The sequence below is a fragment of the Miniopterus schreibersii genome (genome assembly GCF_964146895.1).
Source record: "Miniopterus schreibersii genome assembly, chromosome: 5".
NCBI classification, from domain to species: Eukaryota; Metazoa; Chordata; class Mammalia; order Chiroptera; family Miniopteridae; genus Miniopterus; species Miniopterus schreibersii.
This window is the reverse complement of record NC_138106.1, coordinates 25899718-25914261: the sequence shown is the minus strand read 5'-3', so window position 1 is coordinate 25914261 and position 14544 is coordinate 25899718. Positions and strand designations below refer to the sequence as shown.

Below are 14544 nucleotides of genomic sequence, written 5' to 3'. Positions count from 1 at the left end.
AAATCTAATTTTAACCTTTCAGAGTAGAGAAAAGAAAACTAACTGACCCACTTGAAGCTTTAAAAGAGAAATACTTGAGACCTTCTCCAGGATTCTTATTTCATCCACAAGTAAGTATTTTGAATTTGAGACTTGAAGCTTGTAAACTAACTTGTTGATGCTGAAAAGCAGGTGCAATGAAATGAAAGAAATCTTGAGAACATTAGGATTTCCTGTGACGCTGGTGAGGAAGAGCACAGGAAATTCTAGTAGAATTAAAATCCATACTCTTTAAAGAAAAAGTAATGGAAATATGTATAAAAATATCGTGGTTTTAGTGTTCAAGGATAGTCTGCTATTAACTACTTGTTGAGTCAAAGGGTATTTTGGAGGGAGCAAAATGCAGTTAAGAGAATGAACATGGATGTTGTCTTTTGTGCTTAGAAGTTACTGATAGTAGGAAGTGGATCACACCGTGACTCGTCCCAAACTCACGAAAGTTCTTTAGTGCTTAGATAAAAACAGGAAATGAGTCTACCTGACAAGCTGTTACCATACAGGGTGAAGGAATTTATCTAGAGACCACTGGGCATTCCAGAAAAGTTCTGTAATTGCACAGGAATTCACCACAATACACAGAGCTATTTGCAGAGTGGAGTTGTGTCCATTTATCAAAATATATACAGTTTCTCATTGCAAAGAAAATACAAAGCAGTGTTATCTAATTGGTTATCTCTAGGTTCCTATTTGGTCATTTTTAAAAAACTTGTGTACTTATCAATCAGAATGTGGAGAACTGTATTGAAAGGAAAAATATATAAACATCTTGAACCTGGCTTCTTGATTGAATGGTATCTTATTTTAAATTTTTTTTTTTTAAAGATACAGCTCTGGTCTTTATAGATAGTAAGCAAACGTTATATGAAAATGCTTGTAAACTATAAACTAATTTGTTCTATTTCAGGATATTCAAACTAAAAAATTATGCTCCTCTAATGAAATCGGTGGGATTTTATGCAAGCTATCTTATAGAAAGTTAGGAGGTAATTAAGCTATCTGATCTTAGATTGTAATTTTTCTCCCACCCCTCCTCGCCCTATCGGTTACCTTGTCTTCACTTTTTCAAGCACCTTCCCAAAGTCTTGAACAGCAGAGTATGAGAACTGAAATACCATCTTTGGGTTAGCTGAGAAATCTACCACTGCTCAGAGATTCTGTATGTTTCAGACTGAGAAAATATAAATAGTTTAGCATTAAAAGCGTTAGAAATATCCCAGTTAGTATTCATTTTATATATGAAGACTAAGAAATGATATAATTTACTTTATGGAAAAGAAGCAGGTTCTAAGGTAGTAAATGTTTATCATTGAGGCTGATCTAAACTGCATTTGCAGGCCTCATGGACTAATAAACCCGAACATAATATGCAGTTAGTGTCAGATATTGCACAAAAAGTGTATCTCTCTTAATAACTTTCTAATTATAGCTAAATGCTTATAAGGATATTATAGTCATATACATTTAATTACAATAATCAAATTATTTTTTCCTATTCTAATTTTCTTTAAAATCTAGTAATTAATCTCTTCAAAGTTGAGTGCTATGGGTACATGGTGTAATGGAGAAAAAAGATTGGGATTTAGTGTCTTCCAGTGACCCAGTGCACCCAGCTTCTAGTTTCCTTATCTGTGAGATGAGGGAGTTAGGTGTAGAGTCCCTATTCTCTGAAGTTCAAAGACGTCTAGCTAGCCAAAGAAGATTTCCTGGTTTGTAAGATGGGTGACTTGTCCACCAATAACTCCATGTGTGCATGCAGCTGTTACAAACATAGTATATACGTATTTCTATTCAAAAGTTGCTGGTTGGGGGCTCTATCTGAAGGGTCTTTGGGGAGGAAGCCAGGGCAACAGGGTGGGGTGGATATTCAGGGTGCTCGGCACAGAGGCTATTTGCTAATGACTACAGAAGCATTTCATTAGTTTCTAACCATCTTGGCTGTTTCCATGTTTCCTTGGCTGTCTGTCACTGGGATGCTCAGGTGACAGACTGTTGCCCAGGTGAAACTTCGGTCACCCTATTTTCAGCAAGCCTTCAGAAAATCTGCCTTAAATGTTCTGAAGTTTCAGTGGGATTCTCTTGCTCTTTCTAGTACACTGAAATTCCATCTAGCCTCAGGTTCCACCTGCAATCCAACACACAAAAAACTGCCCAGAGTTTGGGGCCAGAAAGAACTGCTTTACAAGTGACTTCACTAGTTATTAGCACAAGGGCTTTGGTTTTGAGTGGTGTAGTTCATCTCTCTGAGCCTTCTCTGTCAGTGCGATGGGAACACTCCTTACAGCTACCACACCAGGGTAGCTGTAAAGATCAGGTTCAAGCACTAACGTGGTTAGCGTTGTGCTTGGCATGTGGAAGGACCAAAATAAGAAAAAGCTCTTATTATTAAGGGATGCAGAAGCACTCTATTTGAATATAAAGGAATGTCAGTAAACTACCCTCCTGCCGTCCCCTGAGCCAGGTTTTGGGCGGGGGCTGTACTTTGTATCTAGAAGTACTTGTAAAGAGGCTGACTGTGTGCTCTCTCCTGTCCCACTGGGCAGCAACAGGGTGGCACAGAGCAAGAACCCGAAACGGAGGGTCTTGCCTCTGCTCCCAGGGCTTGATTTTGTAGCTAAGTAAGTGCCGGGATAAGACCATTTATTACTTCCTTTTCCATTTAAAGTATATTGGAGTAAATCACATGGGCAGTCTGGGGCATATGTATCTTAATCTTTAGAATGGGAATAATACCTACCCCATCTCTTTCTCAGGGTTATTCTAAAGAGGAGACCACATATTCTCAATGCCTTAGGGGAAGCATATAAATAGATACATAAATGCTTGGTAGTGGTATTTTCTGGGCAAACCCAATTTTACCATTTTTTGTAGTCTACTTAACATATCCCTTTGCACAATTCCAAATCAGTGAATGCCTCAATAAATATTTTTTGAGTTTTATTAAAAGATTATTAGGTTACCTTACAGCATTTTGAATAATAACACATATTTTTAAAATTCTTGTCAAAAAATACCTAGAAGACATTGGAACATGTAAATTAAAATGAAAAGACAAATGCTCATTTTTATCATTCTCGGGCTCTAATTTCCTCTGCTAGTTCAGTGCTTAAAGAAGTATGTTTGGTCTCTTGGGCCACTAGAGGAATATTTAGCCTTCTGTCTTTCTTCTCTTATAAAGAAGTTAGTTTAATATAATAGAGAAATAAGCACTGTTGAGGTCTTTCCCAAGTAGTTGAAAATTATTGTGGAGTCTTAGTTTAGAAAAGGAGATACAGCCACAGTAGATGAGATAAAGGGAGTGATATCACTGTGTCACTTTTGGAATGTCCTTTCCATTGATTTTGGAATTGGCTACCTGGCTCATTTTGGGAGCTCATTTGAATTGTCATTTGACAATAACACTATTGTAAAACTGGCTAATAGTCCTTGGTTTGATTTTCCTATACTTTTACTATTAGTTATAAAATATGCATTTTATGTTAGATGTTTGGCTTTGTGTACATCTGCAGCAGAGATTCTGTTTTACTTCTATTTCTGTTTTTATTCATTCATTTTTATTTTCTTTCTTACAAAGTATCTGATTATCCTGTTACTGCATTCCAAGGAACTGGGAAAAAATTATTCTTTTCTAAGTTATCATTTATATATTGATATGAAGTCACTTAAGTCTTCTGCCCTTCATCTTCTACTTTGCTTTCAACAATTGTTTCTTATTGTTGTATTTCTTTCGGGATAAATCTTTCATCCTTAAAAACTATGTGTCTTCCTTATTAAAGATACCAAAACTTATGATAGCAAGATTTAGCCCGTTTAACCAAGCAAACATATTTTTAAGGGTATAACATTTGTGTTTCCCGGAGAAGCTTCTAAGTCACTCAAGTGTTGTCCAGTGATTCTTGTCATAAATTATCATAAATAACTAGATTTTGTAGTCCTTTAAGGTGTTCTGACTACTGATGATCTGAGTCCCATGCTAATAAAAATCAAGCAGTGTGCTTCTGAGTACATTACATTTTGTAACTCAGTGATTTACATTTGAGTAAATATCTTGTTTTCTTTGTTATTAACATTATAAAAATAAAAGAGGCTATATTTTTTCAGGAAATTGCTTGTTTTTAGTTATTTAAGTAAAATTTAGAAATCTTGTTTTGCAATGAGTGAAAACAAATAAAAAGTATCTACTTTGTAATTTAAGAGTTGGTAGTAGGTAGTGTTTAGCTTTCTTGGGGGAAAAAAACATACTGGTTTATAAATGATTCTAAAATTTAATTTACATAAATAGAGGAAACTCAGCAATGTTATAAAAATATTTAATTTTTATGCCCACGGCTTTTACTCAAGGTATAGTTACATGATAAGCAAAAATTACTAAGTTAGTATAAATGTTAATTTCTCAAAAGATAGATTATAGTCAAGATACCGATACAGAAGTAATTTTTTGTTTTTGTTTCAATTTTGCTCCCAGTTCCAACTGCCTGATCAGAGAACTTGGGTAAGTTTCCTGCTTATATTTTTGACTAAAATAATATAACATTAAAAGGAAAACAACTTAAATTCTAATTTGCTTTACAGACTTAACAAATTCTAAGCCCCTCTCCATTCAGTGATATGGCTTCAGAAGATAGTTTTTCAGCTTGTGAAGCTGCAAAATATTTTCAGTTATAATTGGGCATTTAGTGTGCTATACATTGTTTACAGAAAGAAGTTTATTCTATAAATCTGACCCATTCCACATAATTATACCTTGATGCAGAACTCTTTTTGAGCACATGGGAGCGTGTTATTAAAAGAGGCGTTGAGATGGGTCACTATGTGGAAATAACCATTGTTTGGGGGAGCCTATATCAGTATGTTTAAGATGCTTTTGATAAAGGCTTCCAAAGGATAAAACTGGCACTTACGGGGAGATACAAGCTGACGGAATTTACATCCATATATCCCAGGGCAGAACTTGGTTCTAGCCATATGGAGAAATAAGACAATGTTTAAAAATCCATGTCTAGCTAGTGAATGGATCTTTTAGCATTGGATCTCTCACTTCCTTAGCTTTCAGTTACTGTTTCCAGATATAGTCAGTTGTCAGTTAATGATACTGGGGGACAGCTTTATTTTTTATTCAAGATAAAAAATAGTGCTTATTTAGTTTTCACTCTCAAATAAACCTTGGGTCAATGGAAATATATATATAAATAATATGTATGTCAAAAGTTCCCCTAAGTGTATGTGCTTTTACTTCTTCATTTTCTTCTTTACTTCAAATATACTAATTTTGAGGCATGCGTAAAATTTTGGAATATAGTTCATTTTTCCTTTGGTCACCACGTGTAATTATAAATAAATTATTTTAAGTTGGAGCACTTTAGCACTTGCCTATTTCCTCTATCCGATGTTGGTTTTCCTTTACCAGAAATTCCTCCACTTTTTTCTTCTGTGGAATATGTGATGAATTACGATTTTTTTTCATCTTGATAGACTTTTAAAGATTAACTTCATTTATTTCAAAAGTATAAGAGAGAGAGCGAGACACCCTTAGGCAAAGGGGATAGTTGGGTAGTAAATGGGGTTGCTCTTTGATTTTCCTGGCCTATGTTCCCAGTGTTCTTCATCTGCCTTTCCTGGTAGAGGAATGTCCTGGGTCTCCTGCCTCATGGTCCCCACTTTCTAAGGTAGAGTATTACTTTCCAGTGGCTGTGTTGGTAGCTGTCTCAAGCATAAGGTGCTGTCCCCTACATAAATGGCCAGTGGTTCTACCAACTTCCAAAGCCATTTTCAGATTTTAAGTTAGACTCCATTTGCTGATAATACAATGGTATAGCAACTACCATAGCAATTCTTTGGAAACATTCATTCCATTGATTCATAGGTTTTTCAGAGCTATGATTTATATGTGTATTATAAAACATGGATTATTGGTGGGAAATGTTAAGTATACATGATTTTACTTTTTAGTGGTAAAAAACTCTAAGTGATTTCATAATCAAGATTGCTGAATGTGATACATGGAGTGACATAACGATAAAATATGAATATTTACTTCCCCCTCCCAAATGGCCATAATTTTGAGACTTCTCAAGATTATCAAGTGAATAAATATAGAAAACTACCAAATCTACAAACTTTCCCATCATAAGTTATTCATGAAAAGTTAGTTATTTTATGATAAAGTCATGTGTAATCTAATTTGTGAAACATTAGGTCACATAATTTACGGTGCCATTGGACATATCATTTCATTTAATCAGATTGTCACTTTAATAGTTTTAATGAGAAACTTCATGTCATCAATTATTGGCTGCCAGATAATAAATGTTAAGCTAAGTGCTTAGGGCCCAGTTGATGATATCTTGCCTGCTGAAATGTTTTTAAAAATACTAACTTTACTTGAGTAGAGATATAGCTACATTTTTTTTTTTTTGGTTAAAGCTAGGGAGTTGTGTCTAAATATTAGTTTGCGTCACTATAAAGTTAATAGCCTCTTGGGGACTAGAAGGGGGTGAAATGACTTCCTCTTCCTGACATCTGGCTGCAGATACCATCAACAACTATTATATATATAAATAAAAATTACTGTTCCATAAAAAAACCCTGTCATTTACTGATTAGAGATTAGCCTATGACATTAATAGGACACAAAGCAATACATTTCTAAAATACATGATCTTTTTCTTCTTTATTTTCCCCATTCTTAGCAAATTTCCTATTCGTAGTAGTACACATTACCCTCTTCATTGGATTTTTCATAATGGAAAAAAAAAGTATATAGCTAGATTCTGTTCCATTTATTCCAATTCATCTTTTTAAAATATCGAGTCAGACTTTAAATGAATGTAAAAACTTACCACTTCTGTAAAATGAATGTTATTTCAAGAGGAACATCCTATGAGTCAGACTAGATAGCCAAAGGAAGTTGGGGTGTTGACCCACACACTAGATAAAACTCATCTTAATCCAACACCTTAATTCAAGATATTGACACTAGGGCTGAGGTTGGTCACATAACTGCTAAACTATCCAACTGGCAAATGTTTAAGTCACTTCTATTCGTTCTAATGGGGAAATTTATTCTTTTTAGTGGAAGTCTAGTGCTATGAGAACAAATCTTATGGAAATGAAAGGAAGGCTTCAGGGACAGCTTTGATGTCGCGCAGTTGTAGCTAGCTGGACAGAAAGTGGTGGTGGGGTGTGTGTGTGCGGTGTCAGTAGCTACCCTCAGCTCACTTCCCATCTTTTCTCCCATTTCTCCACTGTGATGTAACCCTCTTTTTTTCTACACCAGAAGCCCAAGGTAGGGGTGACTTATACCAGAGGCACTTGGGTAACCCCTATTATCTTTAAAAATGTCATTATTTAGTCATCAAGCCTATAATATATTTTCTTATTTCTGGATGGTTTTCCCAAATCGAAACAGTTTGAGGTAAAGTAATCACAGTGGTCTTTCTTCAAAAGGGGCTATTAGCAGCTACTAAAGCAAGACACATTTCTCAACAGCCAATTGCTCTTAAATAACTTGAAGGACTTGTAGTTTATATGAGCTAGAGATGAAAGCTGAGAATAATAATAGTCATGAGTAAGCTATTTTCCATATAAAAGGAAAAGTGTTTCTATAAGATGTATTGCCACAGGAATCTGAGTGTGTCAGCAGAGCGGACACTCAAATGATTTAAAACTGCTAGATAATGAAACTTTACTCACATATTAAATGTACATAAATAAAACATTTATAATCATCACCCATGCACTTACTATTCTGCCCAATAAATATATGCGATCATGACCCTCACCCTGGCTTGTTACTGCTAATCAGCTTGAAGGCTAGGGGTCATTTTTTACTCAGACAATTTATTCCATGGAGGGTGGAATATCAAAATGATTTCCTACAAGGAACAATTAGAAGGAATAAATGCAAATAAAATAGTATCATAAAATATTTCTGGATTGATTTTTAATAAATAAAATCCCAAGTAATATGAAAATGCTAATACTCTGGCTAGAGGGGCATAATGACCATATTCTGCAGGGACGGGGTTTCCGCCAGCCTCCCTGAGCAGCAGCATCATTCCATATCTCTGCCCTGTGATCAGTACATGTCAAAATCCTTCATAGTGACAAATGTGCTGTCTGCTTGCATCTGTGGAGAATGTTTTAGCAGCTGAGTGATTATGAATCAAACCCCTGAGCTTATAGCCCCTACTGCCTCCCAATGCGTTCACATTTGTCGTCTGACAAGTAAATGTATCTTGACTTTCCTCTGAGATTTTTTTGTACCGTGTTTGATGAAAGACATTTGGCAAATTGGCAGTGGTACCCTGTACGTTGCAATTTGTAGCTAGCATTAGGAGTCCCGGCATGAAATGAGAGGGCAGGTTCCAGGATAAAGGGGAAAGACAGAGAGCTAACTGCAACATGAATAGTCATTTGAAGAATCGAGCATAAAAGATTCCCTTTGTAAGAAGAGACTCATGCTCAGGCCATTCTGTGAAGCTTTTGCTCTACTTTAAGAAGTCAGTGGTGTTCTGTCCAGCTGTGTGTCCACGGAATGAATTATTTCATTAATTTTCCTCTTGAGTAAGAAGTGTTGCCTTTTATTTTTAACCTGAGCTTAAAAGTTAGGCCTCCGACTCTGTGCTCCCATCTCATCAGCAAAAGAATCATCCTCTTGGATTGAACAGTTGCTTGACTGTGCAGTTGTTACCACTTTTAATCCTTGCCTGGAGTCTTCTGGTCTACCACCCCAGCTCGCTGAGAAACATACAGAGTGCATATAGAGTGCAAACACCTTTTTAACAGCTCTCTGAGCTCTCCAGTGGCATAGTGCCCTGAGAACCAAATAAATAATGGGAGAGTTGATTTAACAAGACGGCCTGAGAGTTTGCTTTTTCTACTTAAAAATTCAGTAGTAAGCAGCTTCCAAATAAAATGTAAGCACTGAGGAAACTTAACATTTTGAGAGTGTTGAAGGAAAGGGGATAGTCCCTCTAACTATGGACATTAAGGATCAAGTAACTTTAAAAGTCCAAGCCACCCTCTGATTGTGACTCTGTGAGATACATGTGCAGGTGGACAAAAGCTTGAAGATTATAAGCAAAATAAGTTAAGCTGTTCGAGGGGTAGAATTAGGCAGTATAGGTTTTCTTCAAGAATATTCCTCTGAGTGTGGTTCATTAATTGCTCCTCTTATGACACCCACGCCTTTATATTGTATGAAGTTATAATACTATGAGCTGTACTTCCCACTCAGTCTTTGTCCAGAACAAATTAATCAAAGTTCTTTGTGTATGATCCCACTTAAACTTTAGCATGTCCAGATATTAGTAAACAGTCTGAGGCAGAACACCTCTTACCCATTTAATTTTTCTTTCTGCGTTGTACACATTTGGCTTAAGCCGTAACTTTGGAACATTTGATGTTTTTCAGGCTGTGAGTTCTTTTCATGGGACTCCATGCTTCCTATGGTTTTTATTAACTAGGCAGGCCTATAGGACCTTTCCCTATAACTTCCAGTTTACTGTCGGTATCCATAACGTAATACCAGTGCTCTCACTTAATTTAATAAAAATCTAATTTAGCTTTATTATCTCTCATATATTTCATTGCTCAATTGTACATCGGATTATTATAAAATGGTCCAACGAAGGTCTTATGAAAAAGGATACCCAGCATTTTATGAGCGTTATAATGTTTATTATTTCCAAAATCAATAAATCCTCATTGTTTGTTTAATACCGGGACACTACAACCTCTCTCTACAGACCGTTTCATTCAGCAGACTTGGCGCTTCCTTTTTTATCAGTGATGTTCATGGTTTGCCGGGGATTACTGCAGAAGAAAAGATGTCAGACGGGTCCTTCATGGTTTTGTGCTTTTGCCTTTCAGATGTCAGCGATCGAGAACATGGCAGAGAAGCTGGAGAGCTTCAGTGCGCTGAAACCCGAGGCCAGCGAACTTCTGCAGTCCGTTCCCTCGATGTTCAACTTCAGAGCGCCCCCCAACGCCCTGCCAGAGAACCTCCTGAGGAAAGGCAAGGAGCGCTATACCTGCAGGTAACTGCGAAGCTAATTATGGCCCGCTTCCCCGAAATCCCCCCTCTCATTTCAAAGGCCCTGCTGTTTGTTTTGGAAATTATTCTTGATTGGATGATTAATAGCGACCATGATAGATCTCAGGCACTTCAAAGTACTCTTTATTTAGTGAGATATAAAAATAGTGGTTTTAAAAAATTATTATTAAATGAGAATTTTAACACAGGCCATTTGGTTGTGATAAATGAGGTTGGAAACAGTCCAAATACTATCTACTTGTTTCACTTTGATATTTATGAATTTTCTTTCACAGTTAATTATTTTCATCCAAAACTATAATACTACTGTCCTCAAGCATACATTTATTAATTGTCGTGGCATTGAAGAGTAAGGCCATTAATGAAGGACGGATTAAGGTCGATAAGTGAAGAAAGCTAGTTAATAAGTTTCTTGTTACTCATCAGTAGTACAGTAAAGCTTGCTCTTTGTTTCTGTTTTATTTTGTTTAAATGCATTATGCTTATAATTTCTGCATTGTCTTCAGAAATTTGTGGCATCTGACTCAGGCAAATCAATTTATCTGCTCTTTGCAAAATATGTCACTGTTTCCAGAAAAGATTTCACAGGAACATGCCTTGATGGATGAGGTCTTAGAATCTTGTCCGCTCTCATACCGCTCAATGTACAGAGAGTTGTCACTGTGGTTAACATGGAAAGTGAGTTGAAACATTTGAAATCTGTTTACATCAACCCAGAATCACAGACTCTTGTCATTTTTTTATCCCCTTGTCTGGTTCAGTTTTGTGAATATAAAGATACAGAGTTAATAAAAGAGGCGTATGGGGGTCATCAAAACTAAAGTCTATTTTCGTAAACTGCCTGCTTATGCATGACCAAATTCAACCAGATCTCACAGCGCAGCCTTCGTTTGCAGAGTTATTTATATCTGTAGAATGGCTTTGTTGCAAATTTTAAATACCAAAGACATGTGAGTTCCATGCAAGATTAATTAAATCGGGAATAAGCATCTGGCTTCTATGCGGCTTGAGTGAAATAAAATCAATTGTGCTGACTTTCTCTTATAAACATCTTTTTCATAACAGATACTGTGGCAAGATTTTTCCAAGGTCTGCGAACCTAACACGGCACTTGAGAACTCACACAGGAGAGCAGCCTTACAGGTTTGACAATGATTTTTACTAAATATCTTGATACATGTTGTAATAATCAAAGTGGACTCATTGTCACAGTTTTAAAGGAAACTACTCTGAGGCATGTCTGAATGTATGTCTGTTTAATTCTGAGTCAAAGAAGAATTAATTAATGGCTAGGATAAAAATTAGAAGAGTCCTATTTCTTTAATCAAAGCTTCTTAGATCAGTTTAAAAGTCCTATCAATGTCTAATACAGAATAAGTGCTTAAGGAAAGTTAAACATTTAAAAATTATCTTAGTTCTCTCTTTTCTCAATAATTAGTGCTATTTTAATTGACAATAATCACAACATTGCAGCCGCCTTTTCCAAACCTTAAATCTCTGCTAGGAGCTTGCAACTGGTCTATCTCTTTGCTTCCCCAGCAGAGTTGAGTTAATGTCCACAGGTCTCATTAGGAGGTTAAAGGAATGAACCTTAAACCTGCGAGGAAAGAAATTGTGGGACTAGGGGTAGCATAGATAAAACAGAATATCTTATAGGAAGAGGGGCAATTCCACCGACAATTTCTAGATTACCTCTTAGCTTATTCTGTTAAATGTCAAAATCAGCCACATGACACATGGAGCACATGTCTAATTTTAATATTATTGTTTACTAAAGAATGAAAGTAATCAGCGTTCTCCCTTCCAGTTTTAAAATATAATCTACATTGTTTAATGCGTAATGCTTTGCACATAGTATTAGGTACTCATAAATATTTCTTCAGAGAATGAATGTTGTTTATCTTAAGTGATATTGTAATTTCATTCTGCTTTGAAATTCTTATGTATTGCATATGTGTAAAATTATTTTTGTCTGAATGCTCACTTTTTCCATTAAAATAAATAAATTATTTATTAGGTTTCAAAGACTTTTTACATGCAAGAATAAAAAAAAAGGGGGGCAGACCAATGCTTATTTGAAGATAATGGAAATTTTAGGAGAAAACTAGAGGAACTTAGACAGAAAATAATGAAGTGTTTTCTGAGATTCTTTGCTTTCCTACATGTTTTATAAATGATTTATTGTAAGTGATTATTTATACTTTATATGTGATAGGATACCCTTGCTTTAATTGGTCTCAGAGAGATATAAAAATGGAAAGTTTTAAGTGCTTTCCCTTTTTGAGAAAATTTTAGGTCCCAGGAATTCTGCTTAAGTGAAAGATTTCCACACATATTTTGTTGTAGCCAAGGGTCTGGTAGTCAACTATGATATTTTACTCTGTCTTTATACCTCTACTCAGTGGTGTTATTCTACCTCATATCTGTGGCTGTTATCTTCTGTGTATTTTTAAAAACACAAACCAAAATATTAGCATAGCTAGAGATCTTAATTATTTACCCAGCTCCTCCATTTTACAAATGAACAAATGCAGATGCACAGATGCTAACTGCCGTCTATAAAGTTTGGCACCGATAGATCCAGAATTAAAACCCAGGCCTGGAGCTCTCATGTCAGGGTTTTTATCTCATACCATGACCCCAAAGGCTCCCGTGACCCTTGTTTACATTCAAATTCTTAATAGTGCACTGCTCATGATTGTGCTGTGTGTTCATTTTAAGTATTTCTGAAACTTTGGCTTTTAACCATCTACTAATTTATTTGAGTAGAATGAAATAATTTTTTTCATTTAAGAGCACTCAACCTTTTGGCCAAGACACTAACAAAGGAAAGATACAAAGTAACAGATAATTACTATCCTTATTAGCCAATTTTATTTATATTAGAGTAGATGATGTTTATTAGATTTGGAAAAGCCTCTTTTCATACAGGCAGAAATTTGGAAGCATGTCAAAGACAAAATCTCTCTTCCTTACAATTTTTGTAGAAAATGCTTTAAGTGGAAATGTTTCTAAAGTGTTTATGGAAGTATAAGTTTTCTCTATCAGTGTTTCCTAGGTTATTCTGCTTAGTGCAACACAGTTGTGCTTGTTGAACCGTGGTTCTCATTGCCGTGAGCCTTGGAAGTCAATAGAGTTATTATATAGAGAAGGCCAAGACTCCATATATATATCTATATATATGGTGGGGCAAAAATAGCTTTACAGTTGTGAGTACGCAAAATGGAGTTTATTCTTGTATAATTATGTATTAATCATTGTATTATTTTTCATATGAACAACTGTCGACCTATTTTTGCCTAACCCTATGTATATATATTTTTTTCAAAAGCAGAGGCTAAAATATTACAACTACTATCAATGTGGGGTTTCACACATTTTTAAATTAATATTATAAGTGAGGAAGGCTGAGGAACATCATGATGCCAGAATAGTTTTTTAAGGGGGAAAATTAAATCAGTCCTTGAGTTGGTTTATTGATACCATGCCAAAGTAACTAGTTTCACAGATTTATTTTCCCCACTGAACTAACTAGACTTCTGGCATCACCTAGAGACAGCCGTACAGGCCCAAACACTTGGAGCGGAATGGGGTGATTTTTGATGGAGAGCACTTGAGCCACTGAGTCTGCGTTCAGAAGTGGGAGGAGAAGGGCCCTTCACACATGGAAGAATGAGTGAAGAATTTTCTGGCTGCTAAGTTAAAAATTTTCACTTAAAAGTTATCTGGAGAAACTCGATATTTTTCTTTCAAGCTACATACATATAAAAATACATAAACAAATAATGCAGTCTTTACTTTAGATGCTAAAGAATTCCCCATCAGTTACCACTCTTTCTCCTCAACGATAAGAGCTGGGTGGGAGGGGGGTTACATTTTCATTTCGTGTCTGAAGGAAAGCTTCAAAATATTAGCTAATGAATACGAAGTGCTTTCCTGAAAAACTGACCTGGTTCAGAACTGCCTGGTTCAGACTCTTTAACAAAAATAGAAGTGGAAAATTGGGGGAGTAGAGAGGGGAGGTTAATGAAGGGAGACCTTTGTTTTGATTCCAAAGAGAGAGTGTAGTGGCACTCTTATTTTCTTTTGTACAGTTTAAAAGTTAACAGAGGAAAGGATCTGGGGGATCCTAATCACTACAGATTAAAAAATCAGCATCTTTGGTATGAAGCTGAACTATTCACACTTTTTCGGTTTTAAAAGTTTGGAAAGATTTTTGGAGACGAGAAAGGAATTTCCTTTAGGATTAGCCATTGAGAAAGTGAATTTACTAAGAAATTATTTAATTAGACAGCTTTTTAATTAAAATGATCTTTTCATTTTATTTGAAGAATTTGTTAATTTGTTTTATGTTTGTTTGAAAAGGATTTAATTGTACTCAGAAGACAACAAAACAGAACGAATATTTCTTATTTTATGAAGTTTATTTAAAATGTTAGAACTGATTAACC

The 14544-nt window shown here is 35.6% G+C and overlaps 1 protein-coding gene across 22 annotated transcripts in view; it reads left to right on the top strand.

Annotated features, from left to right (window-relative positions):
* Positions 1 to 14544, top strand: part of MECOM (MDS1 and EVI1 complex locus) — a 519851-nt gene that overhangs the window by 493169 nt on the left and 12138 nt on the right. For 13 of the 22 annotated variants that reach the window (XM_081138848.1, XM_081138843.1, XM_081138854.1 and 10 more), the window contains 4 exons: positions 23 to 110; positions 4502 to 4528; positions 9910 to 10076; positions 11159 to 11236. In XM_081138848.1, the coding sequence (XP_080994974.1) occupies positions 23 to 110; positions 4502 to 4528; positions 9910 to 10076; positions 11159 to 11236 (360 nt within the window). The remainder of the gene's footprint in view (positions 1 to 22; positions 111 to 4501; positions 4529 to 9909; positions 10077 to 11158; positions 11237 to 14544) is intronic. The other 9 variants (XM_081138849.1, XM_081138845.1, XM_081138856.1 and 6 more) reach the window with 1 other exon arrangement.